Below are 17,118 nucleotides of genomic sequence, written 5' to 3'. Positions count from 1 at the left end.
CCTAGATATATTTTCCTAAGGATTTCTCTTACTTTTTAAAAGAACATTAATTACTCTCTTTGTCTAATTCTATTCAGGGTAAAACACTCCTTTTGCTGCGTTGATCTACTTACTTCCCTTTGGCAAGCTCTCCCCTAGTATTTATACAACAACAACTTGCTCACATCCTACTTAATGAGAGGGTTTTTCAGTGTATTAATTAAAATAGTTGAAAAGGTTGTTTTGTTAACTTAGGAGGCAATACAGTCAAGTGTTCCTTGTAAAAACCAGCTATCCATTGTTGGGGTGGAAGCTGAGCTGCAACATTTTCGTTTAATGATGTGTTTCAAACACACCCTAAGGATTGCAAAGCAGAGCTTCATACCTGTCTAATGGTGCTGAAATTCAGAATGGTGCTGAGTCAGAATGATGGCATTAGTTCTCTTCTCCCTTTACTTTTTTTAATGAATACCAACCACAGCGCAAGGCATTCTTTATATTTTCAGATGAGTTCACATTTCTGTGCAGAAGGATTTTACACTGTACAGAATAATACCATGTTAAACCTTTACTGAAATGTTAATTTAGCAATGCCTTTCTGTTTCACAGCTTTAAATCACTCATTTATAATGCCAGTGGCTTCACTTAGAGCCCTGAAATATTGATTTAAAGAAAAGAAGGCTTCTAGCCCTCATGATTGTAGTGCTAGGATTAAAAATCTGAGAACAAGCTGAAGCCCATGCTCAAACTGTTTTTAACATCTAATCTCGAAGTCTGAAATCTTCAGGATTTTATGTGGACAGATTCTACTTAATTGCCCTTAGGAAGGAAAAATGCATGCATATACAAGTTGCTTGTGTGACCTTTCCCTCCTTTGTAGATGATTCCAGGCAAACATCATTCATATTTGTCTCAGCTTAGTTCAGATATTGAATCATTTGATAGTTAGGGCATTTGCGGAGGCTTCCTGTGGCCTGCAAGTGACTACTTGCAAATTGAATTCATGTGCATCCTGTTTGAAATCAAGCCAGAAGAAGCTGACTCCCGCACTCGCTGGAGCAATCCATATATTATTATTGTAATAGTATTATCCTGCAGCCTTTGGCATAAATGCTCTTCTTAGACCATCTAACAGTAAGCTTTCTTAAAAGAAATTAAAGGTGAAGGATTCGCTCAAATTGGACATTGACCAGGCCCTGCCAAACCTTATTCAGTCATTCCTTCATTCGATTGATTAATACCCCCATATTCCACCCCAATGCTCCTGTTGAGTGAGTGATCACTCCATATTTGTAGGCTTCCGTAAGTATCAGATTCAAGACCTCGCCTCCCTTTTGCCTTACCTGGGCATGACAGTCTTAGATTATGTTGCACTAGTATTGCTGCTGTGGCCCTGTACCAGCACTTGGCAATAGATGATTGCTTCAGTGACCAAGGTGGTTCCATCGCAGTCCGGAGCTCATTTTCAGTGAGAACTGAGTATGGTGGGCCCGGAAGTAAAGGTCACAGACCCGAATTGCTGGTAGTCCCACAGTTCAACACAGAGACACAACTAAAGGTAGAACAGGGGCAACTGGTTACCGTTATTGATGAGACCTGGGTTCTTTTACAGCTTTGGAAATAGGCGGGCTAAAAAATCGAATAAGGGTGCGATCCTATGCCAGTTCAGCTAGATAAAGGCAAAAGTGGCAACAAGCCACAGTCAGAGATGCAGGCCTTCTTCTGTCTGAATTTGCACAGAACTGTGTTTTAGTAAAATTAATTGGTGTAGCCATTTTACTTCTTGGTTCTTTTTGTGTTTCACAGAGATGACTTTAATATTAAAGTACTTCAGGCTTTTGTTGAACTCCATGAGTTTGCTGATCTTAATCTTGTACAAGCCTTAAGGTAAGCATGCTTAATTTTGTTCTTTTAACAAGATTTGTTTGAGAGTGTTTATATAAACTGCAATTAATAGAAAATAGCAGCAGTGTTAATGAACTCAGAATCAAAACTCATCCTCCTAGAAAGCTCTTGCATGCAGATGACTGTGTACACATGCACACACATACACACAGAGAATACTAAATGATGTTTTAGTATTGCAAGGAAGAACTTGTGCAAGTCCTAGGCTTGGATTCCCTTAAACTGACTATAGTTTAGTGTTCTGTCCACTACTCTAAACCGTGCTTAATCTTAACTATGGTGTACCAAAGCAAGCTGGCTTCATAACCCATGGTTTCAGCTTAGTTCATTTTAATAAATTATGGTTAAATTTGGCCAGTGCCTAAAATAGGAGCAAAAGCATTCAGATTTCTCCATGCTGCTGCATTAGGGTGGTGAGGAAGGGAAGAAAAATAAGTGTATGAGCCCAAGGCTCAAACAGGCTTATCGTCACAATGCTAACACTTTGTTTCATCCAAGGCAGTTGACGTGTTCTAATGAAGAGGCTATTTTTAAGAAACGTGAAATCCTTTAAAATAGATGGTCTTTAATAAAGCTTTGTGGAACTTGGATCCTGATTCTGTCCACATACATTGAGAATCAAATTCCAGGGAGTTCAACAAGACATTTTCCCAGCTAAGTGCAGCTAGAAATACAACTGTAGCTTATTTGGGTGTATCGCACCTGGCTATGCTGACAGGAACTGCTGACTGCTCCTGACAGTTGTTCTATAGGCATGGAAATGTGCTGTCATTTTATTGTTCTATTTTGTAACTTTTCACAAAACATAAAGAACTCACGGGCACCTTATGAAATCCAGCTTCTAACTAGCTTTCACACAACTCGTGACTATACAATTGACTAATATTTGCTGTTTGATGTTTTAAGTGCTTATTTTTGTCAGCGTTTCACCCTTGTTAATATGTGGATATATACAGCATTTTATTTAACTAAGGCCATGCATTCCTTTATAGCAAAGAAGGTGGCTTGGTTTGCCTTGGAAAAACATTTCACTTCAGCTGCAAGTATGAGAGACAGAAGATGTGTGTAGATTCAACAAACTGTGCTCTCTTTAAGCTGCTCGATTTTGTGTTTAGAGACACATTTTAAATCACCCTTGATAGAAGGATGCTTTATTTTGGATTAGGATGAAGCCATAACCAGTGTTTTAGCAAGAGATTGCACAGTGAGCCTTATCTGACAGACAGCTTTATTGATATCTTTGCAGGCAGTTCCTGTGGAGCTTCAGGCTTCCTGGAGAGGCTCAAAAAATTGATCGTATGATGGAAGCTTTTGCTTCACGTTATTGCCTTTGTAATCCTGGAGTCTTTCAGTCTACAGGTTAGTGGTGATGGAGTTGCTCTCTATTATTTATCTTAATAATAGAGTGTGTCAGGTAAAACAGTACTGCAGGAAGTAAAATTATGCCAATGTGACTGGTTAATTTTTATTTTTACGAATGTTGGAGGCATGTTGTCAATCTGCAGAATGTTAAGAATAAATTGTTTGCAGTTCAGATGTTTTCTTTTCTTTTTTTTTGAAAAAAAATAATACCAGTATGTTTAATTTCTCTTTCTCTGGCATCCGTAACTACATGTTCCTAGTTAAAAACGGAGATTTTAAAGTACAGTGTTTCTCTCTCTGCTGGAGGTTGTATGAAAGAATACTTTTCATGACCTTGCTTCCTTATGCTTATCTAGCCACGGGCTGTTTGACAAGGTGTCATGCAGCATAATCATTCTACTTTGATGTTGCATTTCAGATACATGTTACGTACTATCTTTTGCAATCATTATGTTAAACACTAGTCTACACAACCATAATGTCAGAGACAAACCAACAGTGGAGCGGTTTATATCTATGAATCGAGGTATTAACGAGGGTGGGGACCTCCCAGAAGAATTGCTAAGGGTAAGCTTCTTTTAAAATGGCGCATCGTCTTGCTTTGATGTGGGGCCAAGAGACAAATGCATCAGTTCTTGTCCTGATTTCTGTGGGAACCTACACAGTAGGATTTATATCATGTGACATTGTACAGTTGTTGTTATTCCTCCAAGGACCTCAGGCTGGCACAAACACTTCCCCTGATCTCTTATATTTGTGAGCCGCCCCGAGGCTTCGGCGAATGGGGCGGCAGAGAAATATTCTAAATAAATAAATATTCTCAACAACACTGTGGAAGTAGGCTGATCTGAGTGATGGGCCTCACAGGCATAAGTTAAGCTTTGGGGCTGTGCAGGAAATTGAACCTGGAGCTCCCCAGTTCTTAGCTCCAACACTAGCCATCACACCACTCACGCCCAGCCTTCCAGATACCTTGCACGGTAGCCTCAGCCAGCATGGCCAGTGGTGATGAGAATTGTCGTCAAAAGCAAAAGCAGCGCATTGAGTTTTGTTCAGTGGTTTCCACACCTCTGAATTCTCTCATTTGTGCAGAGAAACTCTGAGCACTACCCCCATCCAGTACAGGAAACGGAGTCAGAGCATCGGTCCATGCAGATGAGTGTTATCTAGGTCGCATGGCAGCATCTCTCCAAACTTTCAGACTGGAGGCTTTCTCGGCATTACCTGGAGATGTAGTGGGTTGACATATAATGGGCCATGTATAATGTTACGTGCCACTGAGCCTATGGCCTTTTCCCCATATAACACACCCTGCTCTGAAGAGGAGCAGATGCTTTGAACACTGCAGGTTAACTCTATATTGACCCACCATGGCCACTACATGTTAACCAAGCTGGCCTGTCCAAAAGGCCCTTCCTTTCCATCTGCACAATGCATCTGTGTTTTTTACAGTCTGGCAAGATATTGTTTTTTTCTAATTTGAGCATGTGTCTTATGGACAGATGATTCTTCTGAACATCTTCAAAAGGGAGGTTTTATTTCAAAAGTGTTTTCTTATTTGCGTTTATCTTTCTTTGAAATAGATACTTTTCAGAATGAGAGATTAACACAGTCAGTTGGTTGCAGATAGTTGGTTTCATAGTTGTGAAAATTGTTCTTCGGGAGACAAGTGATCTCAGGTTCTCTTTGAGAATCTTTTCATAGAATCTGTTAGCCTTGTAGTTTTGGCAGTGTCATTAAGCTTTTCCTCCATTTTCTTCCAGAATTTATATGAAAGCATTAAAAATGAGCCCTTTAAAATTCCAGAGGATGATGGGAATGATTTAACCCATACATTTTTCAACCCAGACCGAGAAGGTTGGCTGCTGAAATTAGGTCAGTAAGTTGGATGCTTTCCCTTTCGCATATTACCATGTGCTGCTTCATTGTTCTTTGTCCCCTGCTATGCTGAAAATCTCATGCAATTGAATGATTACTGTTTTCTGCTGAAAATATTAGGAAAATATTGCCAAACACTGTAATATATTTTTGTATTATTACTACTTCATCATTTACCCCCTGAATTTGCAGATTGAGTGGAGTTTGATTTCTGGCATTTCAGAAATGAACATCTCAATGAACAGTAGCCTTCGCCCTTTGTACAAGTACCAGAAGCTGATCAATAACCATTCTATTTATTTTACACCTTCCCAGAAAGAGTGCTATAATAAAATTTCACAAGTAGATGTTCATGTATGCATGTAACAGGAACGCAACTCTTTCTTCCAAAGGTTATTCCTGTATGTCTTTAGTTTTTTTCCATACTTGTGTATTTCTGTTGGTTTAATTTTTGGCTATGATTTTTAATGAGTGGTTTAAATGTGCCTTCTTGTTTTCCTTTTGGCCTATGACCTATCACCTTTCTGTTCTGTGACTGGCTGTCTCTGCTTATTCTGCATTAGGAGGTACGTACCTGATGGCTTTCTAGCCCCTCTCTCTCGTTCTGTTGCTTGTTCTCTCTTTAATTTTACCTTCCCCCCCACCTCTTCTCCTTCCCCTTGCTGGGTTTCCTTTATTACAGCTCTGTGGGATTTCCATGCTTGTCACCTAATACCACTAACATTAGTTTGGTGAAGTCAGGGAGACTCCTGTACATGCCCATAACTGTAGCCATTTGCTCAACTGTCTGTAATGCTTCTGTCTTAGTAACTGTGTATTTCGATATCCTATCCCAATGCTCTGTAGCTTGAACTCCATGGAGTTAGTGAGCTAAGTGTGGTGTCCTCACTTTCCACATATGTATAATCTGACACAAATACTCTATTTGTGATCCTGACCAAGTTAGTGCACCTTTGCTTGATGCCTCTTTTGACAGTTGTTGACCTATTCTTGACTATAGTTTGTAACACCAAAACGGTCGTGTGCTCGGATGCTGTGGATGCATCCCAGGGCCACCTGGACTGGAATCTTTTGGATCAGCAAATGGAAGTGTTCATGGATATTTATAGGAATGGTGAAAGTGTGGTGTTGCACTGAAGAGAAGATTGGGAATCATTTCACAGGAAATCGAAAAGGAAGATTTCTTGAAACAGCATCACATTCTTCATGTGGTCCAGTAACGTTGGCTTCTTGCAGAAAAGGTTATTTGCCAAGAGAGCAGCATGCTCCCTCTTTTTAATAAGTGTTTCCATCTTCACTGTATAATAAGCCCAGGAGCCTGCTTCTTCCATGCTTATTTTCATGTATGTTTTAAAGGGTTTATTTGAACAGAGTCAGAGACCTCCTGTGTCATTGGGCTCTGAAGCTCTTGGCAGTTGCTTGATGTTTCTGGGCCAAATTATGCTGACTCCATTCAGGCTCTTTTGAATGTAGGTGGCTTACTTACAAATTTGGTCTTAACAAGGCAGCCTGCATTGAAGATGAGGCATTGTGTGATTACCCGTGGATCTGGTAATGCTCTTCTCTGTTTGTTTTTACCTGTCGATGTGAAGGCCTAACCCAGTCAGTTTCTGCAGCAGGCAGAAGCTGCCTCTGTGTTTAATGTAACTGAGGAGGGAGCAATTAATACTCTTCTGCAGCATTTCAGAGGAGAGATTGGCCAGAGGCCTGATGTTTGTTTTCGTCCTGCTTATGTTGCCTTGTAAATTATGACTGAAGGGGTGATCATCACCTGCCACTGCTTGCTTGCCCGCTGCTCATGCCAGTGCTTCCCTCAGAGCTAAGAGTCCTGGGAAGAACTGTGCTTGCCATCTTTCATTGCTTCTCGGAAGGCGGACATAGGGACAAATTCCCTGCCGCTTTATATTGCAGACGGGGGAGCACAGGCAGTGCCTCGCAAGAGGGAGAGCTGTGGCATGATCTTACCTGGAAGTCACACAAGTCTCTTGTGTTTGTATCCTTGAAGGAGAGGGGGGCGCTCTGTGTGCGCCAATTGGTGCAGACATGTATGTCTGCCCATACATGCTGCCTGCTTAGCTACTTGCCCTTGTAAGGTTTGGAGTGAGAGGGCGCTCAGGTGCCGAGGCAGGAGTGGTTGCTGTCTGTAGTGGATTTCACACCTGGTGCAAATTGGCAGGGGGCTGGAGAATATCATGTTCCTGGTGCTAAAATTGTCTCTTCCACACCAATTGGATTGTGAAGGCTAAAGCTGCCATGTATTATATGGAACTTTCCTTTGCATCTTTTCCAGGACTTCTGTCCTTGGCAGTTTGTTTATTTATTAAAACATTTCTATGCCGCCCCTTGCCGAAGCCTCAGGGCGGCTCACAACACAAAATAAAATACAATAAAATACAAAAATAACAATATTTTTGTAGTTAAGAATGTCTTCAGCTACAGCACTGATTTAGTCCCTGCTGGATGCAGAACCTGGTGAAAACATTATCTCCACATAGTTATCACCATCCTAAAACAGGGCACCTACCATAGGAGGGGTGTGCGTGTGTGTGTGCATGCGCATGTGCGATTGGCTTTGGGGAAGATGCTCATTCAAAGTTTGTGTGTATACAAGAAGATAAAGGAGGGTAGAAATGAAATTGTAAGAGATACTGTTGGATTTGCAGCACTGAGACAGTAAGTTGGCCTTGCTGCTTTGCCCGTAGAGCAGGGGTGGGCAGCTTGTAGGCCAAAAGTGTCTGGAGGGCCACAGTCCTTCACGGAAGGCTGTACTGTCTGGTGCTGAAGGGAGTAGTTGGCCAAAACATTTGAAGAACCACTTGCTGACCACCCCTTTCCTAAAGGGGGAAGCCTCACAAAAACGTCGCAAGGAGCCAGATGCAAGCATTTCATGCAAGCGTTTCAGAGGGATGCAATTTTTAAACAGAAACATCAAAAGCATTCACAGACTATTTTATAATATGATTATAGTCATTTGCAGCATATTCTGGATTGTTTTGGATGTGGCTGTATTAGCTGCCTACTCCTGGCTCACAAACAAAGGGGAGTAATATAATGCTCGACTTTCTCCTACACATACTCCGCCCCCCCACCCCAACTCCATAAGGGGAAAATGAGCCTTGTCAAGTCTGTGTGTTTGGTAGGACCAAGGGCGCTTTCCTAGAGGTGAGGGGTTTCACTAACTGTGAATTTTGTATACCCACGAATGGAACTACTCAGTCCCAAATCTTTCAAGGAGCTTCAGAATTGGCACATTGGTACATTGTTTTAAAAAGCAGCATTCATTCAGCTAGTTTTTCAACATCCATGATCTCAATCTCCTTTTAAGAGTTGAGTGACCTTATTGAAAAGTGTTTGTCTGCAAGTCGACTGCAGACAGGGAAAACTGGCCAAAGATGATTTGAAGGGTTTCAGACATGAGTTTATTTTGGGCTAGTTTGCAGGCATAAAGATGAATTGTGGGCCAATTGAGGAGGTGGTGGTTGAAATAAAATTCCCTCCTTCATGCCCTGCCTAGTAGACATTACAGCTGGACAAAGTCTTGCAGGCGACAGATCCCAGGTTATAATACTTCTGTGCTAGGATTGTTTTTTCCTTCCAATAACTGCGTCTGCTGGCAGCAGCTCAGCTGCACTGTCTGGTACTAAAGCGTTTGTTTTAAATAACTGAGACCTGGCTTTAATTATTTCCCTCTTGTCCTCTGGAAGTAAATATGTTCATTTCTGGTATCTAGTTTTGCATTCTCCAGAGCTTTTACTGAAGTTTGTATGGGCCATGCCTGTTAGAATGTGTGTGTGGGTTTTCTCTATTGCCTTCTAGCTATGGAAAGAGTGACTTCCATAAGCTATTTATTTACTTCTGTATAATGGGTGAACTGCTTGCCTGACATGTGTGTTCTTTATGAAGCAAGTTCATGCAAGCATTCTTTAGAAAGGCCTCTATGAAGTATATGTCCTTTTTTCTCCAAAGACATTAAACATTAAGAATTTTCTTCTCCATTGAATTTTCTAACAAGCAAAAATCTTTCTATTTTTCTAGAAACTGCTGTGAAAACTGTATTTTAATGACTTCGAATTATACAGTAATAGGTCTATTTTAGCAGTATAAAAACATTTAATTTGACATAGCAGCCGTTAATAGCAGCAGTTAATATTACATTTGCCATCTTTTTTTCTCCCTAGAACTTTGGGTACAATTTTTAGGACTCCATTACCTGTGACCCTTTTCTTTTTAGTTAGAAGTCCTATAAATTAACGAGCTTGCTCAATAGTCCTTATCCCCATACTCCCAAGTTTTGCTTTAGCTTAGCTATATAACCTAGCTTCTTTAATCATCTACAAGATTTTGTTTTGACCTCCCTGCTGTTGATTCTTTTTTTTTTATTTATTTAGGGTGCCTTTGGAGAAGAGTAGGGGCAGCACCATTCTGGTAGGTGACCTGCTGGTGAACTGGCCTAAATGCTCTGTTCTTGCTTGCAGAGGTGGGGAAAGGTTCATCCACACCGAAGCAGGAACTCTTTAAGGCTGTCAAGAGCATAGCAGGGTATGGGTTTGGAGGGGGGCAGACCCACACACACACAGCCAAAAACAGAGTTGCAAGGGCTCAAGCAGTTCACATAATAGCAGTGATTCTTCTCACATCACAAGTGGGCTCATGATGGGTGAGTTCCTCTAAGATTCCTTCCTTCCATCTCTTTGATGAACTGAATGCCAGGGGCTGTTTTCTCTCATCAGTCTTTTTGTGTAGCTATCTACCTCCCATTGAAATAGAGCGGACTCTCTTTGTGAGGCCCCTCTGCTAGGCAAGAATAACAGGGCAACAAATTACAAGATTTTTCTTGTGTCCTGATGAATCATAAGAACACCAGGTTCTTCTCTGTGTTTCCGTATCAAGGCACAAAAACACACAGGCTAATTTGTGGTGGCTTGGCCTCATGGTTTCAGTAGGAAGTTGGGAAGGAATGGAATGTGCTCCTTGTTAAGAAGTTTCAAGACAGTTATGACACAACAGGACTTTAAGCTGACTGGAGCCTAGATTTGCAGAGTTAACATAATGGCTCATTCAGCTCCGAAGCCCACTGCTGTCCTTGGATTCCAACCTGAGCTAAATATATGCTAATATTGGCTTTTTCCTGTTTCTCATCAGCATCCCGCCGCCTTCTGAACAGAGTTTGAGTTAGTATCCTTTGCCTTCAGATTTGAGGAGTTTGACCAAGTTAATTGGATCAAGGGGAAAGGCTCAAGCTCTTAGAATCTCCCTTGATGTGTCAGCAGCTTCCTGCCATCTTTACTGCCTCACCTTCTCAATCTTATCCTTCTCTTTCTGCCACTCGACCACACCTAACATGAAGTGTTGTTTTCCCCCTTAGTACCTTGAAGCACTAGCCTGTATGTGGCAGAAAACTAGAAATATAAGTGAATTGTATCTACTGGGCTATTCCTATAGATCTAGAATCCTTTTAGAATTTGCATCAGATATAACAGAGGCTTCACATTTGTGAGTTTATATTACAGGCACATAAATAAAGCTACAGGATATCCAGCATATTCCTGCCATTGTTCTGTTGTTCGTCTTGTTTTCTAAATGCACTGCTAACAAGAAGCATATGGACGCAAAGCTTTCTTGACCAAGGAAGCGCTGCAGATGCTGTTATGTCCCTGCCTTGGGTTGAGCAACATGATTTGTTTAAGATGATTAATGCTTGAGCGAACTGTACTGTTTAATGAGAGCCCGACATTCCGTGTTGTTCAGTAACAAGATCAGCTATGCTGAGAGTGAAGGCTAATGAGATTAAATAAAGAGTAAATGGATGATGCACAGGTGCTGATGCAACTCTAAAATCCCTTAACTGAAAAGATACCAGGCCTGGATATGAACAGCATCAAAAACCATATTTGCTTTTTGGTCCTGTTGCAAGGTTTGTGAGTGCTTAGCTGTATTTTTTGAAGTTAAGAACCTAGTAGACTTTTCTTACACTAGTGCAAGCACAAAGACAAATCCCCTCAGCAGGATTTCATGAAATTATTCTTCCCAAACACACTGCCCTTCCTATGTGTTGCACTACAACTCCCATGATTCTCAGTGAAGGATTTCAAGAGTTGTTGTTCACCGCATCTGGATGGCACCAAGTTGGGGAAGGCTACACTGCATGAGTGTATGTGGAACAATGCAGGTTTCTAGTTGAGTGGGAGTCATTAGGACAGATCCAACCCTGTATCCATCCAGGGTGTATCCAACCCTGTTGTCGGAGACCCAATTCGAAGTGGAAGCAGATTGGGTTGGATCTAGAGGTCATCATAATCAGGGTAAGACCTCTTGAAATCCATGGGACCTAAGTTAGTCACGACTCTGCCAACTAGACAGAAATGATTTCTTTGGAAAGCTCAGAGCAGGAAGTAAAATATGGCAGACAAGCTACCAAGTCTTCATTGGATGCACACAGCAGCTTGCATTTGTGAGGCACAGCAAACTATAGGTATTGGTGGGTTTCTCTTTCTAAGCAGTCTACCTGGAGCCAGACGTGTGAAGGGAAAGGCCGTCTGAGTATCCTTTATTAGTGAAGTTGATAACAATTGCAAATTAAAGTGAGTTGATTTCATCGGTTTATTTATTTATTTAGAGAACTTCTATGCCACCCCATTCGCCGAAGCCTTGGGGCGGCTCACAATCATAAATAAATAACATAGTATAAAACAGTATAAATTAACAGGACATAATTATCCTGTGTAGCCAAAATACATGCTGCCCATTCATTTCCAAAATAGGGATGTATCTACTTTAGAAGAAATGCAAAGAAGCTTTTCCTTGATTTCAGGTTTTTGTAAATTATATTTAATCGCTCTGACATACTCTAATTTTTCATTAAAAATAACTTCAACATTAATATTCCTAACATCAAGGAAGCACACTTTCACATTTTCATTGACCTAAACGTTAAGTATTTGTGTTAGTGCCTTCTTACATCCCTCCTAAAAACCCTGAAATTTCTGCAGTTTTAAGTTGTGAGGCGGCGTTTACGAGCCAAGCCAACAATATTACTCCTAAAGTGTAGACATTGTGGGCAAATGTTCTCTCTTTCGGGGTACAGATATTGTACAAGCAGATGACCTCTCTCTGCGATGGGAATATGGAGACCATGTGTAGCTGAAGGATTGGTAGTGCAAAAGGGATTGTGTTTATGTAAAAGTAGACTGATATGACCATAAAGTTGTGTCAGCTCACTTGATCGCAAGTAAAATTCTCAAATCATACTTGTTGGTTTGTATACAGTTATCAGATCATCCCAAAAGGTTATTAGATATCAACACAAAGATCACATATTTACGTGACACTTGTACAACTCGGATCACAGAAAACAAACTAAATTCTGGATCTTTTGCTCAAGTAAAACTTATAAATATGTGTAAAATTATATTTGATCATTCAGTGACTTAAGTTCTGAATTTGTCAAGGCACAGTATTCATTAAGAATGCCCTTCGGGCATCAGTGACTATAGATCAAAAACACGCAGTCTTTGCAGTTAAATAACTACATTCCTCACGAAGCAGAATGTTTACTGCCTCGTGCACAGACCTCCGTAAGTGGGACTGGTTTTGTTGCTGGGGTACAAAAGTACTAGGACAGTGTTTGAAGAGCTGCGAAGCGCTTAAACATAGCCCATTCTTTTCCTTTCTTTTATAACTTTTCTAACTCCTTTTATATCAGTTATATTTTTTATTTATTTTATATTATTAATTTTAAATTTTATATTGTTATTTTTGTATTGTATTGTATTTTATTGTGTTGTAAGCCGCCCCGAGGCTTCGGCAAGGGGTGGCATAGAAATGTTCTAATAATAATAATAATAATAATAATAATAATAATAATAATAATGTGAGCTCTCCCCTGGCAACCCATGTGTCTGGCTTGCAGACAGAAGTTCTGCAATGTGCAAGATATACCAGACGGGAAGCTGGGGTCTTGGTGGCTTACCACATCATGCTGAATAAAAAGTAATTTGTGCTCTGAGAACTTCCTTTCTAAAGATGTGGCTAGATTCTCTTAAGTTACACTCATCTATATTGATCTTTGATCAGTGTGCATTCAGGTTAGATTTTCTCTGTTGGATCAGTGAGTTGCTCTTGCTAGATTTTAGTGTATGTGCAGCCCAGTCCTCACTGTGGTCACTTGAGCTTACTCAAGAGTAAGTGTATCTAGGACTGTAGCTGTACATGGGCACATTTACTCAGAAACAAGTTCCACTATGTTCAGTGGAGCATCCTCACAGTTACAGATACATAGCATTGTAGCCTTGGAACAGTAAATTTCAAGGCTTTCTTGGAGTTGTTTGTTGGATTCCTGTGAGTTGCCTTGAGCATTTTTCAGAGGCAGCTTCTCCATCATTTAAGCACACAGAGAAATAAAACGTTTCAGCCTGTTCAAATGCCTAGTAATCCCCAGAGTTTTCCCATGGACACATGACAGTGCCCTTCTGTGTCTCTTCAGAAGCTGATCTGTCTGGGGAGAACTTACCTGTTTCTTTCATGAGGAACTGTGAGAAACAGCCTTTAGTTTTTACCTTACTTCTGTTACCATAGAAAAGGCCTGTGGTCTGAAGGGGAATGGAGTCCGCACTGACTCAGACATTCAGCCTGGAGGTGTCATGTGGGGGACACCCTAAGGAAGCAGGCATGCCTGGCATCACATATTTAGGACAGATACCGACATACTCAAAGATGTGTGCAGTTTCCCCAGTATCTGTGTTCCTTCCCTCCCGCAGAAGAATTAGATCAGGGCTCCTCAAACTGAGGCGACGGCGGGCGCGGCGGGCACTGCGAGGCCGCGGCTTTCCCGCGAGGAGAAGGCCGCGCAGCTGGCAACCCCAGGGCTCGCATAATTAAAAAAAGATAACTTTAAAAAGTTATATTTTACTTACTTTCAATCCTTTTCTAGTTTCTTCGCCTTCGCCTTCGCCTTGGCCGTCTTTGTTTCTCTTTCTCTTCCGCCCGCCTCTCTACTGTTTCCCGCTCGGTATTCCCGCTGCGCGATTGAAGGGGCGGGGAGGAGATCTGGCGCATGTGCAGTTGAGCTGTTGCCGTTTGGACATGCGCAGTTCTCTCTCTCTCTCTCTCTCTCTCTCTCTCTCTCTCTCTCTCTCTCTGTTCAGTTTCTGAGGACGCCTGCGTGGGCTCAGAGGCCAAAACCTCTGAGGCAGCTGGTTAAATGGGCATCCACAGGCCGTAGTTTGAGAACCCATGAATTAGATGGACTGTGGATATCAAGTGACTTATGCTGTGTGCTTGTACATGCAGATGCCCAGCTCTCTTGGGGCATTGTCTGTGTGGTGTCAGGCATGCTTGCTCCTCAGTGGGGGCATATCCTTCATGTGGCACCAGGTACACTCCCAGCACAAGTGAAGTTGATGCCAACCACATGCCTGAATCAGCCCTCTGTCTCCTGAAGCAGGAACAAGTGCTGTCCCAAGCCCTTGATGCTGCATTTCTAAAAAGCCTGAAATGTAGAGAATGCATCCTTGTTTCTTCTTTTGGTAAGAAGACAAGATTGGGAAGGTACTGCTATGTGTGGGGGTGAGGGGGACAGAAAATTCCACTGCAGTTTCTGTGGTGTAGAATTGTGTGTTTATCTGAAGCATTTTTGTGGTGGTTTTTAGTTGAAAAAGGCTGAGGAAGGACCTTCAGCAACTTCAGCCCTTAATATACGAGTAGTCTTAGGACTGGAACCCTTGTGTCCATTTAACCATGCATTCATTTAACCCTAACCTATGTTGATTTCCACTTGATTTCCACCTGTCATCTTTTTTGACAAGCCTGTTCGGTGAAGTAACAAGGTAACCAAATTACCATTTTGTTGCCTGAAGCATGTGAAGCGTGGCTTGAAGTTGGTTTGACTTGGGGCTGCCTTATGTCTTACAGGTGGAAGAGTGAAAACATGGAAAAGGAGGTGGTTTATATTGACAGATAATTGCCTGTATTATTTTGAATACACGACAGTGAGTATGCCTTGATGCACATCAAAATACGACCTCTCTACATCCCAGATAACTTCGGGTTGCTTACTGAATGCTGTCTTTTGTTAATGTCTAGGACAAAGAACCCAGAGGAATTATCCCTTTGGAAAACCTCAGCATAAGAGAAGTTGAGGATCCAAGAAAACCAGTAAGACTTCGCTCTTTTAAGGATCCATTCTCCAACAAGCCTCTCCTTTGTAAACTCACTTAAAAAGAAGAGGAGCCACCCAAGAGTTCAGCTTTGATATTCTTGGTGGATTGTATCCTTGGTACCATGTCCTCTTAAATGCAAATTGATTTTTATACCCTAATTGTAGATAAACTACTAATTTTGTGCAGTATCATTTTTGCCTGTAACAATTCAAAAGCACCAAGAGAAAAATGCAAATAAATCAAAAAGAATTCCCTAACTATATTAGACTGTACAGGACACCATTACATAAAAATAATAGCACACTGCTGTTGATCTGGCATAAATAAATCATGGCATGTTTTCTGGAAGCATAAAATACCTTATTTGGTGTTTTGGGAAAGTGAAGAAAAGGTCTCCCATGGGTTGGTTAGCCTGACTTTTGATAACCCCCTCTGACTTGATCTGACTTTTGCATGCCCCTACTTGGGGATGACGAAAGCTGCCTCTTGTGATGTCAGATGCCTTGCCCATCAAGCCCAGTGTTGTCAACTCTGACTGGCAGCAGTGACTCCCCAGAGTTTCAGGCTGGATTTCTTCCTCGTCCTCTCGAGAGATGCTGGGAATTGAAACTGGGACTTGCTGCAAGCAGAGCAGGGGTTCTCCCACAGAGCTACTGTCCTCCTCATTTCAAGGATAACTTTCCCCTTTGTGATTAGCATGTGTGTCAGACTTTATCTAGCCATTGCTTTTAACGAGCCAAGGCTCCATTTGTTTCGGAACATGATTTGAAGTGCTAGTGTCGAATGTTGAAACCCCTCTGTGGGACAGATGAAGTTGCTCACAATGTTTCTGCTCTGATGTGAACTGGGCAGTCCCTTTGGACTAGCATGAGTGGTTCTGTTCTACACACTTTCGTGCAATAATAGGCGAGCAGGTATAAAAAGCAGGGTTTTATTGGGAGTGGCTCTGCAACTGTAGAACTTCCTCAGAGATGAGATCTGTCAGGTGCCCACTCTGTTTTCTGATGGATAGCAAAGGTTTTTAAAAGATCAAACTAACTTTTAATCCATGACTGGTTGGTTTACAATGATCATGCCGAAGTTTTAATGCCGTTGCTTTTGACTGCAGTCATGAATGAATAGCAAGGAAAATGAATAGTATTGGTTTGGTATACTCTGTCTTACGTTACTGCAAACTGCCTTGCTGATTACTTTAATAGAAAAGTGTCGTTTAACTATTAAACAAGCTCAATAAACCGAGGCCAGTCTAGGCTTGGTGCTGGCTTGTAACTTTTTGTTCTTTCTTGCAAAGTTGGTGCTAGTGCAATGTCATGGCTGGCTTGTTTTCTGTTTCCTAGAATTGCTTTGAGCTGTATAATCCCAGCCACAAGGGGCAAGTCATTAAAGCTTGTAAGACAGAAGCTGATGGCAGAGTGGTGGAAGGCAACCACGTGGTTTACAGGATATCTGCCCCAACTCCTGAAGAAAAAGACGAGTGGATCAAATCGATCAAGTGAGTTACTCTGTCACACAGAACAGTAACTTGCCAGGGAATCTCCAGGCTCCGTGAAAGTGTTGCAGCCTGGATTAAAGGTGTCTTGCCCAGGTGCTCTGGCATGGTGTCTGCCCCGGATCCCAGTCCCCCATGTCTCATGCTCCAGGGAATCAGCCCCACCACAGATTGTTGGGCCCTCTAGTCCGCTGACTCTGACAAGTCTGTCACTGGGCAATAGGAGCTTCCTTTCTCCTTTACAAGTGCAAAGCAAGGGAAAACTCTAGAAGATGGCAAATTCTTTTTCAGGAATAAAAATAAACTTTTAGCAGATGGTTTACTATATTGGAAAAGGTAGGGAGTGGG

At 41.6% G+C, this 17,118-nt stretch overlaps 1 protein-coding gene across 4 annotated transcripts in view; it reads left to right on the top strand.

Annotated features, from left to right (window-relative positions):
• CYTH3 (cytohesin 3) overlaps window positions 1–17,118 on the top strand; it is a 60,903-nt gene that overhangs the window by 39,463 nt on the left and 4,322 nt on the right. For 2 of the 4 annotated variants that reach the window (XM_044433812.1, XM_044433814.1), the window contains 7 exons: window positions 1,786–1,866; window positions 3,131–3,243; window positions 3,665–3,813; window positions 5,010–5,122; window positions 15,032–15,110; window positions 15,205–15,276; window positions 16,619–16,773. In XM_044433812.1, the coding sequence (XP_044289747.1) occupies window positions 1,786–1,866; window positions 3,131–3,243; window positions 3,665–3,813; window positions 5,010–5,122; window positions 15,032–15,110; window positions 15,205–15,276; window positions 16,619–16,773 (762 nt within the window). The other 2 variants (XM_044433811.1, XM_044433813.1) reach the window with 2 other exon arrangements.

Source organism: Varanus komodoensis, unplaced genomic scaffold (genome assembly GCF_004798865.1).
Source record: "Varanus komodoensis strain SLA01 unplaced genomic scaffold, ASM479886v1 scaffold26, whole genome shotgun sequence".
NCBI classification, from domain to species: domain Eukaryota; kingdom Metazoa; phylum Chordata; class Lepidosauria; order Squamata; family Varanidae; genus Varanus; species Varanus komodoensis.
The sequence above is the reverse complement of the archived record's forward strand: the minus strand, read 5'-3'. Positions and strand labels throughout refer to the sequence as shown.